Below are 17,409 nucleotides of genomic sequence, written 5' to 3'. Positions count from 1 at the left end.
CGATGCTGAGGTAACAAACATTAAAAAAATATACAGACGAATTGATAACATCCTCTTTTTTTGAAGTCGGTTAAAAATAGAATGCTTGCACAATTCATAGTAGAAATAGACTTTTATTTTATAAATGCGGCTATGAGAAAAATTTGGCAAATATTGTTAATTAATTTTAACAAATATTTTGTGTGTATTTAGTATTGTTTATGTTAATCGTTTTTCGAAACAGGACTTAATTCGAGCCAACTTGGCTATATAGGAAAGCCAAGGAATTAATCAAGGATTCATAAAGAAAAAAGTCTAGTAAAATGACGTCACGGGTGTTAACCTATCGGTTGCTTATATACATCACCGATTCATTCATTCATTCATGTGTAAAAAGAAGGTTTTTAGATTCATTTTATTTAAAATAAAACTAGGGAAAATTGATTTAAAAAAGTGCAATCAAAATGCTAGACACAATAGTTATAACAGCTTATTGCAATAGAACTTAATTTATATATCGTTTGAATATTGTTTGTTTTGTTTGATTATTCTTGCACATTCGTGTTGTATTGTTTGTTTTGGTTCCGACTGCCGACTGCAGGGCGGCAACCATCGCTATGACCTACAGCAGCGGAAGAGACTAAGAGACAAACAAAAGGCTGACAAACTTTTTATTGGTGATGATTTAAAAATCAACAGAAAAATATTGACATTGATGGCAAATAATAATAAAGTATGAATACATTGCGCCCTGTGTGTGGGCCCCGCTTCAGTTCGCGAATATTATGTTTACTCAGATATTCATAGGCAAATTTTAACTTACATATGAACACCATTTGCACTTACATACGCTACATTCGTGCATTTATATAAATAGGCAGCTGGCCAGGTCAAATGATATAGATATTGAGGATGTTGATTTATAAAAATGTTTTTAAGTTTTATATTTTTTGTCTAGTTTCTAAACAAATTGTTTTTGTGTGGAGACTATGAAACAATAGATTTTGGTTTATTGGATTTGCATGAGAATCGTATCTAAATTATCGCATAAATTTATGCCGACAATTCATTTTGTGTGTGTGCGCTTGTCTCTACAGATATGTATGTATGTATGTGTATGTGTGGGCATATGTGTATTTGTGTCTCTTGAATTATGTTTATCTTCCTTTCTACTTTGGCAAAAACTTGCATGACCTGTGTGTCTATTTCTATTATGCTGCAAATGTGTTCGGCTGAACTAGTTTTATTTGTTGGCCAAGCGGCAGAGCTACTTAACGCATTTAGTAAATGATGAACATGCGCGCAAGCACTGATGGGCGGCAGAAACGCACATACATAAGTATTTAACCATTTGCCTAGTGCTTTACATTGTTAATTAATTATTTAATGCGCTTGTTTTCGTTTTTGAGGCCCATTAAGAGTAGCTGAACCAGCTGAGCTCCCAGACTATTTAAGAAAAGACTTCAGCAATTTGCATACAAAAGATAAGAATTATAATGTAAAAACAAAAACTGAATATTAAAGGGCACGTGGCGTATTCTTAATATCCCACATAAGGAAGATCGCCATGTGCTATAATAAGAGCAAATTTTTAAAAGAAACTGCTATTTTCAACACGTAATGACTTCATATACAGTTTCCGAGATAACAAAGTCCTGAATTATAGATATAAGCTACAGATAGCACCCTATAACATAAATCATCTTGAGTTTTTATACTCTGTACATGAAATGTTGTGTACGCTATACGAATTTGTTTTATTTTTTTGATTTTCCCACCACTTCCCCGATTTTCCATTCGCATAATCGCCTATATCTCGGAGACTATAAGACCTAGAAACACCAACCAAGTCCAAGGATGCCTTACGTGAATACGCAGAAAATGTATATTTTGGAATTTCCCTCCCTCTCCACCGTAATTAATGACCTTTCATAACTCCCGTAATTCTTGGAATTTCGAACTAAAATTTTGCAAATACCTCCAGTTAGTTATTATGTGTCCGTATGCCAGTAGTTTCACTATGATAGACCGATTTAACAAGAAGTTATAGCCATAAATATATTTGCTGCTGCAGCGCTGCTCAAGCGCTGCCCGCGGCTGTTGTTGATGTTGCTGTTTGGTTGCCTGCGAACATGCTTACACAGACACGAATAGACGCGCATAAACATACATACACTGACACAGACGCAATGGCTTTGTATATGTGCAAATATACACCCTTTACGTGAGTTCGAATACCAAAAGAGGTAAAATCGATCAACATTTTTTTTGTTTAATTCTCTTACTTTTTGTAATTTCTATATTTATTCTAAACATATGTACAGAGTATTTCAAAGTCGGGACACCCGACTTTAGCTTTTTTACTTGTTGATTATTAAGTTTATATACTACCAACTCTGCTTTGTACAATTCGTGTCTGGTTATGTGTAGCGACTATAATCATTCTAGTCATCTCTTTGGCCATGAGAGCTCTGTCAATTTGATAAAATCAAGCATACTTAATTTCCTAAATTCAGTGTAATATTTGGTTTTGACTTTTTTATGGAATGATTATAATATGTTGTTATGTGTATCGACAGATATTTGTATGAAGTAAATAAATAAATAAATAAAAGTTAACTGTTACGATTGAGCAACAAGTGCCAGAACTCCAATAACTAGAAAAATTCACATGTCTTCGGGTATTGACATATTAGTCGCAACAGCGGTCAGTATATCATTTATTCCACTATTATATTACTGGAATAAGTTCATTTTTCAAAATAACTCACAAGTTTATAAATGTCGACAAAGAAGCAAGTGATTTTATATTTTTGAAATTTTTTTCCTCGTTGCAGTGTATTTTTAAAAAAGCTTTTTAGCTTAAAATCAAGCTGTTTACGTTTCATTGGCGTATGCCAAGGCTTATGCATCTCCCAAATTGTAGGAGCTTTTAAACGGAAGTGGAGCTGGAAGCCATTGCTTAAGCTCAAAAGTATGCAACACTTTTATTATTTTGAAAAGTATGCTGCATTCAATGTGTATTTTTTTTTTTTTTTTTTTTTTTTTTTTTTTTTAGATATATACAATTTATTAAACTAGTTTTCTACTACCAATATGGCAGCTTAAGCTAGTTGAAAGTTAGGGAATACAAAAGTTGTCTATAGTAAGCATCTATAGGACGCACTTATATCTATGTACATATATACAATATTTACAATGTTTTACATGAAAAATGATTATATTTTATGATATATACTATGTATTTTATACAAGGGCTCTTGTGGGGAGATCCTTTGGATGGCACTTCTTCAGTCTTCTCTTCTTAGGTTTGGACAGGAGCCGCCTCGCTAGTGCGTTGGGGTGACTGCCGAGTCGCTTCTCGTAATTGCTTGCGTGCATTTGAATGACATCGCCAACCTTGGGGACACATAAGTCTCTTTCGATGTCCCTAGTGCGCATATACCAGGGAGCGTTGCATATTTTTCTAAGTATTTTAGCTTGCGCAACTCTTATTTTGTTTAGGTTTGAAGCAGCGGCAATGCCATAAATTGGTAGCGCATACTTCCATATTGGACTTAATATGGACTTATATACTGTCACCTTACTGTGCAGGGACAGCTTGTTGCATGGTGCAAGCAGCCATGCCATCTTTCCGGCTTTCGCCATGACCGATCGCTTGACCATTGTTGTATGCTTGCTGAAGTTGAGTCTTCTGTCCAGAATTACACCAAGATATTTGTGCGAATTTGTATGACTGAGCGTGGACCCCAACATTGTGATATCTCCGCATGACGACGGCCTTGTTGTAAATGTGACATTCGCACACTTGCTGGCGTTGATACCAATGTTCCAATTCAGAGCCCACTTCTCGAAACTACTTACATACTGCTGTAAGGCTTCCGAAGCTACATCGATATCTCTGCTTCTGGTAAGCACCGCAGTGTCGTCTGCGTAAGTAGCTATTAGTGCGTCATCCTCGTCTACTCCAATGATCTCTTGCGGTGCAGGCATATCAGCAGTAAATAATGTATACAGGGTAGGACCGAGAACACTGCCTTGGGGCACCCCTGCACAAATTGAGCGCCTCGTGGATTTCACTCCATCAACAGCAACTCTGAAGCTTCTGTCCCTTAGAAAGCTTTCGATGAGTTGAAACAATTGAGGAGTTAGCATGCTTTTCAATTTGCAGAGGAGACCATCATGCCACACTCTATCAAAAGCTTGTTTAATATCCATAAACACAGCCACTGAGTACATCTTTTGCTCCATGGCTTCCAGGGCGAAGTTGACCACACGGTGGAGCTGTTCCGGTGTTCCGTGACTTCTTCGAAATCCAAATTGCCATTTTGGAATTCTGCGCGTCACGGCTTCGAGCTGGAGAATCCGGTCCAGAATCACGCGTTCCATCATCTTCCCGAGGGCAGGTAGCAGACTAATCGGCCTATATCCATCTACTTCAGTATGCTGTTTCTCTGGCTTTGGAATCATCGTAATTAGCGCCATTTTCCAGCAGTTTGGAAAGTGCCTCAGCCTGAGTATGTTATTCATGAGCAAGACAATATACAGCAGAGCCCTTGTGGGGAGCAGTTTCAGCGTCCTGTTGTCTAAAAGGTCTTCTCCAGGCGCTTTTTTTACCTTTAGATTTTTTATCTGCTGTACCACTTCTTGAAGTGTAACTGGGCTTGCAGGCAAGGCCATTTGGAATGGCATCTCCAGCCTAAGCTCGACTACCCTTCGCCTATCTGCTGTTGTAAAGTCAAAAGGCTTAAATCTTTCCTCTAGGCTGTTTGCAAAGATTTCAGCTTTCTGCTGACTGGAGTAGCTCCATCCACCTGTAGGATCCTTAATTGGAGTCTTAGGGATGACCAGCCTCTTGAATCGCCTCGTAAGCTTCCAGAGCGAGTAATTAAATGATGCATCTGGACCAGCACTTTCCAATATGTCATCAATTCTGCCTTGTCTGATTTTAGCAAGCTCTTTTTGCAGTCGATTGGACAGTCTTTTGTAGATTTGATGAATGCGAGTATCTCCAGTTCTTGCATATTCTTTCCTGACTCTTCTTTTCAGGCTTAAGAGCGCAGCAGCCGTTGGTGGTAGACTAGCTTGACTATGTTGGGTTGGCAAGCGTAAAGTTTTCGGTGCAGCAGAAGACGCAGCCAGTGAAATGTTCTTCATGAGGATTGATATCGCGTCTTCGATATCCTCTGGGCTGTTAATTTCGACGTTCAGGTTAATTCTTCTTTCGAGATCGGCTTTAAAAACATCAATACGGGAGCCAGGTGGTAGAATATATTCCCTCTTGGGATTATATTGCGGTGCATGATGTAGCGTCGCTACTACTGGAAGGTGATCCGATGCGAGCTCATATTTTGTTTCAACGGTGAGTCTGTTTAGGGCAATCCTGTTGACAATAAAGAAGTCTAGTGCAGAGGGGTTAAGTCGTGTGTTGTAAGAGTAGAAAGTTGGCTCTCCAGTAGCAAGAACTTGGCAAGTAGTACTAGCTATGGCCTCTTGCAAACACCTTCCTCGCCTGCAAGATCTGGAATTACCCCACCATTGGTGTTTTGCATTAAAATCACCGCCTACAATAAACTTATCTCCTAAGGTTGCAAGCAATAGATCAAAGTCGGCCCTGCACCAAGCTTCATTGGGAGGAAGATATAGGGAGGAGACTTTGATGCTTCCACCATTCGTCGGTATAGTTACGCTGGCCGCTTGGATGCTTGTTTTTAGAATTGGCTCATTCTGTGAATGAGCGATACTTGATCTAATGATGACTGCAGAACCACTTTTAGCGGTGCCACTAGGATGATTAGCGTAGTACTGGTCGTATCCTGGCAAATATGCGTTCAAGCCAGGACGCATATGCGTTTCGGTTATTAACATGATATCGATCGAGTTTGAACTTAGGAAAAGCCTGAGTTCATCATTGTTTTTGACCAGGCCCCGTGCGTTCCATAATCCGATTTTTAACAGCGGATTTAACATTTGGATATTAGTTTTTGTACCAAGTCACGGAAGGCTCTATTGGAATCCATATTTTCCTGTATGAGCTTATACATTTGATCCATTCTTGCGTTTAGATCTAAAATCGCCTTTTCCAGCATACTAAATTTGTTGTTTAGATGCCAATCTTCGGCGGAACTGTGTGATCGGGGCGAGTTTTGGTTTGTTGGCGCGCTGGTACGTTTTTCTCCAATTGGCCTAGCTGCATCAGCATAAGAGAAGCCACTCTTAACAGTAGAGTTTGAGATAAACTGTACTTTAGTGCCTTGGTTATTTGGGTAACTCCTATTGCTACCGATAACTAGTCCATCTTTCGGCAACCTCACAGCTGGCTTAAGTTTTTTGGCTAGATCAATTCTTACCTTGCAGCCTCTGAAGCTCGACATGTGGTCTTCGCCGCAATTAGCGCATATAAATTCCCCATTATCATTCAGGTTACATGATTTTGAGCCAGTATCATGGTCCCCCGAGCATTTACCGCAAACCGGCTTTTTAAGGCAATAGTTCCTCGTGTGCCCGAAATCTTGGCATCTGAAGCATTGTACCAGCTCTTTACTCTGTTTGGCCTTTGATATTGTAACCCTGTGTCTACCAATTTGAGTTATTTTTAGTGCCTCAGCAACGTTGGGTGCGTTCTGGAGGTTAACGTAAAACATATTTTGTCTTGTTTTAACATTATTTATGTCCTCACCATCCTCCTCATTAATTTGAATGTTACGCCAGTCCGGTTTTCTGGGGCAATATATATTCAAAACTGTAAAGCCCTTGTCGGTAAAGGTGCGCTCTATTAATTGCCTGGGTACATTGGGATGAATATCTCTGAGCACCAATCTGCAGGGTTTGTTCTCCTTCAACTGGTGGTGCCAGAATTGACAATTTTGATTGGACAATAATTTGATTATTGCACGAAACGCATTCGAATTCTTCGTATAAATACGCGAGATCCCAGATTTCGATGTGCGTATGTCGTAATCGTTAGGGGAGACAGCAGAATTGAGCGCCACCTCCAGCTTATCCAATTTGTTGACTTGTGGCACACATATAGCAGGAGGCTTAGGAATACTACTTCCCTGCTGGAAACGGCTGGCTTCATTTTGCTGGCTCGATGGATCTTCGGAATCTGGCTCTTCCATTTCCATAATGGAATCAGCTTCTTCCGAAAGGGCTGCAAATCTATTATTTTGAAGCGCTGGCGGAGAGGAGGACGCAGTTCGTTGTCCCTGGGTTGTATTGACAGGAGTTGGCTTATTTTTTTGAGCCGATTTTAGTGACTCGACGGCTCCTTTCCGCTTCCTATTAATACCGGGTACTGGCATTTGAAACGAGCAAAATTTGTCCAGAGTTGGATTTGCAACTAAGTTTGTCATTGAAGCCGGTGTACTCACAACGGCGGGTGTGGAGCACAAACTGCCATTTGATGTCGCTACTGTAGTATACATTGATTGAGAGTTCACCACAGAAAATGTTAGGGTACTTGTAGTCGATGTACAAGTGGTTGAGGCAATCCAGTTACTGGTTGAGATTGACGGCTTTAAGTATGGTTTTCCCATTGACATATGCAAGTCCTTGGTTATTTTTGCTCTCAGCTCCGAAGGTGATTTACCAGAAATTTTTCTCATCTCCACGTACTTCGGCAGCTTATTGACTACTTCCTCAGCTGCTCCGAGAGCGGCCGAGTCTTCATCAGCATTCATTTACGTGAGATAAGATGACTTGCAAAACAAGCAAAGAAGAAAAATTCTGGGCTGTCTCTGCTCCGATGACGTGTATACGTCAGCAGAGCAGCCCCATACAGCAGATTAATTGTTGATTGGAATCCAAGAAAATAAGGATACTAAACGATTGCCAAAAAGCCAAGGTGAAACTAGGTTTCCGGGTGGTTTTTTTTTTTTTTTTTTTAACGCACTATACGCGAAATAATTGAAAAAGAGGAATTTATTACAATTTTTCACGGAGCGCACAATAAAAAGTCGACTAGTCACTTTGACAGCTACCAGGGTTGTATTTTTTTTAAAAAGTTCATACTGCAATCCTATAGATATATTCTAATTATTTATATTCTTTAATGTAAAACCGGATTAGGCATCCATATTAGGTAGCAGTACACCTATTAATATAATACAGTAGAAATTTGAAATATAAAAAAAGTTCATGCTATATATATTTTTTCCTCATGTATTTTCTTTTTTTAAATGGTTTGGTTAATTTTGAAAATCCAGAGTAAATTCTGATTTACTTTACTGATCCGGATATCTCTAGACTTTTTATTTTCAGCTCGAATCACATAAGCCCATTTACTTTAACATGGTCGCTGATATCGACAAATAATGAAAAATTAAAGTTCAAATAAAAGTCAGATATTTATTGCATTTCGTTGGTGGGTGCATGGTCACTATTTTCAGTTTAAGCGCGGTGTCTGTATACGCGACGACGCACTGTTCTGTACTTGTAGCCCTGCTGGCTAGCAGCAGGCTGAGGGTAATCGTATCCGGAGCGAGCCGGAGCTGGAGCGGAAGCAGCGGCCTCGAAGGCAGGTGCGGGCTCGGGTTGGAAGAATGGGGCTGGAGCAGGTGCAGGAGCGGGAGCGGGAGCAAATGATTGTGCAGGTGCAGAGGCAGCGGGCTGGTGACGGGCAGGTGGCACATAGGACCTGGACGGGGCAGGAGCAGATTCAGCGGCATGGAAGACTGGGGCAGGGGCAGGTGCAGGAGCGGGAGCAAATGATTGTGCAGGTGCAGAGGCAGCGGGCTGATGACGGGCAGGTGGCACATAGGACCTAGATGGGGCAGGAGCAGATTCAGCAGCATGGAAGACTGGCGCTGGGGCTGGGGCAGGTGCAGGGGCTGCCACTGGAGCAGGTGCGGGAGCAAATGACTGCACAGGTACAGAGGCAGCGGGCTGATGACGGGCAGGTGGCACATAGGACCTAGATGGGGCAGGAGCAGATTCGGCGGCATTGAAGAAAGGTGCAGGCTCTGGCGCTGGAGCTGGTGCTGCTACTGGTGCTGGAGCGGGGGCAAAGGACTGCACAGGGGCAGATGCCGCAGCACGATGTGGTGCAGGTGGCACGTAAGTCCTCACTGGCGCTGGCGCTGAAGCAGCGGGCGCTGGATAATTGTAGCCCGCATCGGCGCTTACGAAGGCGACTAATGCCAAAGCAACTATGAAGAATTTCTGAAAAAATAAATGCTCAAGCTTAATCCAAACTCAGGCAGTTATCGAAGTAGACCGCCTTACCATTTTTTAGCTTTTTGTGTGTGTGTTGATAACGCAAAGTCTCGACTGAGAACTCCGATTGTTGTATCCATCCATGCACTTTTATACGACTCGCCAATTTCAAGTCAATGGACGAAATAAACGGAAGTGTCTAATGCCATAAATCACAATATTTTAGGTATATTGTTGAATCGCGAATATTTGTTTAATTAGGCACATACGTCGATAGCTGCCAAACTTTACCAAAATCCGAATGGCTTCAGCGCAGGCGCAACATGGGGTGAACTTACCGATAATTAAGCACCTATAATTTTGTTTTTAAAAACGCGTATTAGTTATTGTCGAACGTTAAAGGAATTCACAAATTCTGCAGCAATCCATCCATGAATATGCATGAGCCTGCAAGTTTTCAAATTATAAAAATCCAATCTATCTATGCATGTATGTATGTATATTTATATATTTGTGTTAACGAACACTAGCTCTTAGTTACGCAAAGTTCTAGTGACAGACAATATTTGTAGCCTTTGCATGCAAATCAGCTTCATGCTGCAAATGTTTATATATTTAGCCAATTATGGTTTTAATGTTCAAATGCTAAACAGTAGCCAAATTTTTATATTGTTGTGGCTAAATTAAAGCGAAGCACAAAGCCCACAAAGAAATCAAATAAATTTTTTGTTAAATACGATTTCTAACATAACGAACAAATATGTAAAAACTATTGTCGGACCGCATGCACTTCATTGATTTTATTGATTGATTTACAATATACATATATGGAGAGGCAGAAAGGTTGACACCTTTAGCATAGGTCAATCAATAAATCATATGTATGTATACACGTATACAAAGACTAATCAGGTTCTTCTAAAGGTTATTGTCTTCTTTAATAATTTAGTTGGCTCGAAACAACCATTTTAAATCAGCCAAGAATAAGGCGAAGACGAATTTATTATACATAGTCGTTAATTAAAAGCAAGCACCGTTTTAAGAACAATATCAAGATAGAGCGCATTCGACTTTGAAAGCCCCTGTACTAATTTAATAAATATGACAGCTATATGATAATGTTTTTCGTTTGTCCTTTTCTGTTCGAAGCTTAAACACAAAATTTTACTTTTCCTGTTTTATATATTTTACCGTCATAAATTTGAAATTTTTTTTTTAACTGCACAACATGAGACAGCTCTCAAATATGTCAACTGCAGCATTGGCCGGTTCTTATATACGACACAATTAGGGCAGAGTTTTCTGCATTAGAAACTAACTGCGGCTAAGAAGATTTGACTGAAGATCCTGGAAAATATACTCTGAGTCAAGTTATATAAAGATATAAAAAGGAACAAAAATAAAACTGTACCTCGACTCAAACAAACCGATTTGATTGTTGGCCGAAAAATTCAACAACTGTGCCACCAAAAGATGTCTGCAGTATTTTAAATGTATATTATTTTGTTCAGTCTCGTTTATTGAAATGACAAAAACGCCTTCATCTTTACTTTTTAGTGGATTGGTTTATTTATATTCTGTTTTTATGATTGTTTTATTTACTATCAACCTATTTATCTAAGCTGTTAAACATAGGCGTTTCTCAGAGGAATACAACTACCGATAAAACCTCCTGTGATACATACATTACACCAAAACTAAAGTATCCAACCGTACGGTATAATCATTCTGGTATAATAAATGTTTATTCGTCGCATGCTTTACTGTGCATGATTGAACAAAAACCAAAACGAATAACAAAAGCTCACACATTTCAATTAAAAATAACAAAGTATATGTGTTAGATAATAAAAAAAGAAGTGCAGTTACCCTAAACAATTGCAGCTTATAGCTTTATAGATTGATACAAAATTATGTTTTTGGTCAACTTGTACTTATTGATTTGACAGAATACCTTATTTGATATTTCTAATCCTCACAATCTAATTATTCACTTTTGTTTGCATACCGACAATTTTTCAAAATCAAAAATAATAATATAATTAGATTTTTATTTTTTATTCCGGATTTTACAACCATTGCCTTTGATACTTAATTGTGTCATACCCTTTTTGTTTAATTTGAGAATTTATGTTAATTTAAGCTGCTAGAAAAAATCAAACCTCATTTTCTTTCCACAGAATGACTTCATATCTCAAAGTCGTTTGTCTACTTATAAGTATAATGTAAAGAAAATTTTGTTTATTTTAATATTAATAAATATTATTAACATAAAAGAGATTTAAACATTTATAGAGTAGATAAACTTCGATCCGTTGTTATGTTCTTAACAAATTCTTACGTATTTTATTTTGGATTTTTATTATTATTTTATGCAAAAATACAAATGCTAATTAGTTGCTGGTTTTCAAAGTCTGCTAGCATCAGACAACAATCCAGAAAACAAAATTCTGCATTTCTTTCTTGGTTGAGAATTAACATAATAATACCATAAGTAGTTGGCGTTGCGGCTAGAAAGGAATAAGTGGGATAAAACCACAAACCAGTTCATGGTTGATGGAATTTTTTAAAATTCGATGTATGTTTTAATGACGAACTCCTCATAATCCAAAATACGTGAAGATGGTCCCGATGCTGTCTCTTCGCCATGCAGATCACTTTGCGTTGGTGTGTAGGTTTTTGGCGGCAAATAGGCGCGATGTGGTATGACAGGTGATATGTATGTTCGCCGTACCTTTTGGAAGTTTTTTCTTCTTTGTTTGGGCATATGCAGGGCGCTTGGTAACAAATTTCTAGATTGTATGGGTAAGAAGCAAGCTTGAAGAGTTCACTGAAAAATATATCACAGTACATTTGAATATTTCCATATTAAAATAATAGTTTTACATAAAAAATATTGCATTAAAACTGAATACCCAAATATTTAATAACTTTAAAATAAAAAATAATATTCAAAACAAAATATGATTCATGCTTAGTTTTAAAATGCGCTTAAATTAATGCTAAATTATTAAACAATAGTGATAAATTTAAAGAAGTTTTTCTTACACTTAATTTGAATAATTTGTATATATTTTAACAATCAAAAATGCTAAAATTGCAGACGGCACTTAACTTAACTTATTATAATTTAAGAATTCATTGTATAGATGATGAGACTGCTGTACGTGCGGGCTGGTAGAAGAAGCATATTTTAGGTATCAGATACTCTGGTTGCACAGATTGTGCTTTTAGGCACTGGCATTATTGTCGATTCATAACCACAGCAACAGCAGAAACCACACAAATCCACTTAACACGAAGCAAAAGTGCACAGGATAATGGATATAGTTTTATATTCACCATGTCGCTATCCCTTAAGTATGACAATAAAATAGTCTTGCGGACCATTGAATTATGAGTTTGATCCTCCAGCCATAACTGCAATTAGCATGTCGACAAAATTGATTCATAAATAACTGTTCAGCTTATTCTTTGGCTAATTAACTAAACTTGATTTTGAGCGAGAATTTTAAGATCTCAAAGAGACTCACAAATGTTGACAGCAACAAATCAATTAAAAACCCAATTGGCTGCCTGCCCACAAATGTTATCTACAGACCTAACTCTGCTACGGGTACTGTTTCTAGCCGAGACACCAACCACAAATGTTAACAATCTGCCTGAGCGGCATTCAAGCCATGTTAAATTCCAAAAATGTACATTAACTTTTTTAAACAGATCACGTCGCGTATACATAAGTTGCTGTATTCTAATTAGCTCGAACACTTTTTTGAATTCTTTTTAAGATTTATACAAAATAAAAAGTGATTTTAGTCTAATAGATGATGGAAATTCATCCGATTCCGATGTTCAATTCGTTTCGCTAATTACGAACATCAATATTATGCGATACTACTTATATTGATTAATATTGTTTGACAAATATAATAACAGCAAAACAATTCACAATCAAATTTAGCTACTCGCATATTAAGTTATATTTTATACTTAAATTAATGAAGCCAACCCATATATTGTATGTTAATATTAAGCGCACATATTTACGATTTTATTCGTAACGTTTTTAGATAGACATTTCAGTTTCCATTAAGGTCTTTGAGGACCAACAAAATAAACTTGTTCTTAATTATATTTAGAAAAAAATTTATGAACGCACGAAATTCTAAAATTCACAAAACTAATAGAACCGGTTGCAGTAAATGATGGCTTTTGATTTTCATTTTGGTTCTGGTTTTGGTTTTGGTGTTATTAGATCCACACCTAAGAACCGCCCTGTAGTGCTTTACAAGTATAGATATCGTGACATTTGCATGTCTATGTGCTGCCAGGCTGGCTACCTCTCCCTTATTATGTTTCACATCACGTATACGCATCGTATACGCAAAGTATCCTGCACAAATCACTGACTGACGAGCCAAACAACAGCGGTTACTGTGTTTCTCCCAAAATTATATAAAACACGCACACCAACACAAACACATTAACTGCCAAGCGTTTCAAACTTGTTTACCGTTTTATGACATTTGCGCAATCGAATCAACAAAAAATGGCATGCTGTTGTCTAATTAAATAATTCATTTGTGTCGTGATCTGCGGTGAAGTAATCTGAGTTAGTTTATTCATACTATATACACATACGAGTATATAATTATATAGTATTGTGATTCTATATGCCATTTATATGCCGGAACTTTACAGAAATTTAAAACAGTTAGATGACTGTTGCCGAAGCGATTGTAGTAGAGCAACCGTTGGCCCCTCAATTCCAATGAAAGCAAAAGCTAGTGGGTTGGCCTTTCAGGGTCACTGAGCTTTGAATTTCCCATGACAAAAAAATTAAACGGTTACTTCTACATGACAAATGAGTAGGTCCAGCCTAAAACTGGTATCAAGCACAAACAAATACACAGCAAAAAATAGCATCAGTATTTGTCATCGGTTAATTTCGTATATTCTAAACGTAATGTGCCTTATTTAAAACTACAACTAATTTATTTTAAACGAAAACAAAATATTGGATTTATTCCAAGCTCAATGGGTGGATATTCAATATTTATTTTATATTTAAAATCTAAAATCTGGAAACCAGTGGTCGCGTGCTTAAACAATAAACTGGTTTCTTGGACTTAAAACAAGCAGACAGCCAAAAAAAAAAAAAAAAAAAAATGCTTAGGCCGAGAGAAGTCGTCATAACACAAACACATTTTATTAGACAAGCCTACAAAAAGATTAAATCTTAAAAAGTAAATGCTAAGGGTAATTTATACAAACTTTATAAATTTATGCAAAATTTCTTTCTTGACAAATATAGAAGATATAAAAACAAATTTTTTAATATTTTATTAAGCATTGCTTTAATCTAATATATTTTTTTTAACAGTGCAATTAAAAAAAAATATATATATACATATATACAAAACGAATTAGTCTTATTAGTCTGACATATACACACTACACTGTTACAGCTGAGACTTTATTACTACTATATTGAACATGGGCAATCTTAAGTCCCAATTGAGTCCGAGCTATAGAATTTCCTTTCCTTTTATTTCAAAAAAAAACACATTTTCTGCGTATTCACATAAGGCATCTTGAACTTTAAATTTGATATCCCTAGGTCTTATAGTCGCCGAGATATAGGCGATTATACGAACGGCATTACGGAAAACCCCCATAGGGGGAAGTGGGGGAAAAATCAAAAAAATAAAACAAACTCGTATAGAATACACACATAAGGCATCTTTGTGCAAAATTTGGTGTCGGACGGACAGACAGACAGACAGGGCTTGATCGAATCGTCTTATCATGCTGATCAAGAATATATATACTTTGTGGGGTCTGCCACGCCTCCTTCTGTCTGTTAAATTTTTCACTTCCCGCAAACCTAATATACTCTTGTACATTTCATGTACAGAATATAAAAGTACATCATAAAACCCATTTTATTTTCTTCCCTTCGTTTAGGTAATAGCTTTCTGGTAGCACTTTATTTAATGGTGATGTTGATTTCAGGCGTAATCCAGCTTCTAAAGCAAAAGGTAAATGAATTGGATTAGAATGTGACAAAATGCGGAAGTCATTTTTGTTGCCGTCAACAAAAAAGGAAAACCGAAACCTGCCAATAATTTCTTACGCATCTAATTTTAAAATGTTATGCAATAATGTCACATTATTTTAAATAATCATCATTTTTTTATTATTTACAGGATTACTATATTTTATATTACATATACACGTAAATATAAATCTCTTTGTCGATAAAAATACTGCTTGTATCAATTATGAAATACATGAAAAGAAATATGTTTCAGGAAAGCGAACGTAACATTTGAATAAAAATTGAAACCAGAATGGTGTCTTTGCATTTTTTTATTTTGTTTAATATATGTTGTAAGGGCTGTTTTGTGGAATGGCAGTCATGCATCAGTCATGTATCCTTTTTCTTAAACATATAAATATTAAAGAGAAAAAACTATAAATATACCCAAAAACGAAAAATGGCAACTTTAAAGTCTATTCGCTCATCGTATTAAATTAATTCAGATAAAAATCGATTAAATTAATCAAATTGGACGTAATTTAAAAATTCTGTCTAATTTATGCAAAACTATTTTTATTTCAGATAGCAATCAAAATAAAGGTTACAAAATCCCCGAAGAGATATATGAAATTAAAAAAAAAAAAACAATATAAAATATGCTTATTACCGATTACAACAAATCGTACCACATTCGGCAAAAGGGCGCGGTGAAAATATAGCAATACAATATAAAATTTGAATATTTTTCTTGGATAATATCATACATACAATAACATTTGTTTAATAAGCCTTTATTCTTGGGACTTCTCTGCCTATCTTACAAACTTACACACCAACAATTATATAACCCGGCACCCGGAAAAATAATATTAATAATAATTTAAAAATTCTGACTAATTTATGCAAAACTATTTTTATTTCAGATACAAATCATAATAAAGGTTTAAAAACCCCCGAAAAGATGCATAAAATTAAAAAAAAAGAATATAAATTATGGTTGTTATAGATTACAACAAATAGTACCATATTCGTAAAAAAAAGGGCGGTGAAAACATCACAATACAATATAAAATTTGAATATTTTTCTTGGAAATTATAATACATACAATAACATTTGTTTAATGAGCTTTAAGTTTTGGGACTTTTCTGAGATATGCTCATATGTGCCTATTAAAAACAATCTTTCAAACTTCCACAACAACTACTATATAACCCGGAACATTCAGGGAAGGGTGTAAGAAGAGCTTCTAAATGAAATGTTTTGACGTAATTTCAAAATTCTGACTAATTTATGCAAAACTATTTTTATTTCAGATACGAATAATAATAAAGGTTTAAAAACCCCCGAAAAGATGCATAAAATTAAAAAAAAAGAAGAGAATATAAATTATGGTTCTTATAGATTACAACAAATACAAACACATTCGTAAATGGGCAGGCGAAACATCGCAATGCATTTTCTAATCTAATCTATTATTTTCTAATCGTGTGATTTCAGCAGCTTACCTAATGCCGAGTGTGAACATTTCAGAAAAAACAAAACATTCATATATAGGGGAAGCTAAATTGAGACCCGCTGGCCCGCCTATTCACGATAGTTTTGAATTAATTGCATGCTAATTTAATCAGCAACGTGAAATTAAATTAACTATTCGGACACCCGATTCAACATATGAAAAATTTCATTAAGTCCGAAACACTTAGCGATGTTTTTTGATGTGCGGGCAGGTCATTACTAGAATAGATTTTATTAGCAGCTACGCACATAGTATATCTACATACGAGTACATGGCTTAATAGTTCTTTGTGTGCCAAAAAGTAAGACAACGAGTTTTGGCTGCAACTGTTGCAAGTATCAGCTGCCCAGCTGGATGGCCCTGTATTTTTGTATGCCGCAAAGGTCAGTTATGCCTGCGTCCTGTAATCAGTAAACCGGTTTTGGTCAACCGATCTGGATCTGGAAAACTTATGTGGTCTGCTGTTACTGTGTGAAGGTTTATTCGCAAGCAGACACATTGCGACCTTGGTGTGAGTAATTGCTGGTGTATATATATAAATATGAGCCAACCAGTATGTTGGCAGACTGTTGCCTGAGAAGACTTCGGGATGCGCCCTTTGATAAGCTATGGCGGAACTACCTGCATGATGGTGGAGTGGGGCCCATCCTAGTTTTGTCAACACACTCATAAATAAAACATGCTAGAATACAGCTAAAAACTAATTTATGTCGC

The 17,409-nt window shown here is 36.7% G+C and overlaps 1 protein-coding gene across 1 annotated transcript; it reads right to left on the bottom strand.

The window, feature by feature from the left end:
* Positions 1–8,370: 8,370 nt before the first annotated feature.
* Positions 8,371–17,322, bottom strand: LOC115622533 (skin secretory protein xP2). Its single transcript, XM_030516496.1, has 4 exons — positions 17,317–17,322; positions 9,049–9,141; positions 8,611–8,940; positions 8,371–8,508 (listed from the first exon to the last, which is right to left on the bottom strand). The coding sequence occupies exons 1-4, from the start codon at positions 17,320–17,322 to the stop codon at positions 8,371–8,373; spliced, it is 567 nt and encodes a 188-aa protein (XP_030372356.1).
* Positions 17,323–17,409: the final 87 nt, after the last annotated feature.

This window comes from Scaptodrosophila lebanonensis, unplaced genomic scaffold (genome assembly GCF_003285725.1).
Source record: "Scaptodrosophila lebanonensis strain 11010-0011.00,11010-0021.00 unplaced genomic scaffold, SlebRS2 tig00000043-arrow-pilon, whole genome shotgun sequence".
Classification (NCBI taxonomy): Eukaryota; Metazoa; Arthropoda; class Insecta; order Diptera; family Drosophilidae; genus Scaptodrosophila; species Scaptodrosophila lebanonensis.
The sequence above is the reverse complement of the archived record's forward strand: the minus strand, read 5'-3'. Positions and strand labels throughout refer to the sequence as shown.

Excerpts from the sequence above, each read along its gene's own strand:
- LOC115622533 (XM_030516496.1), bottom strand. Across the intron at positions 8,941-9,048 it reads CTGCTTCAGCGCCAGCGCCA|CCTGCACCTTTCTTCAATGC; the intron begins GTGAGGACTTAC and ends CCAGCGCCAGAG. Across the intron at positions 8,509-8,610 it reads CTGCCCCGTCCAGGTCCTAT|CCCGCACCTGCCTTCGAGGC; the intron begins GTGCCACCTGCC and ends TTCCAACCCGAG.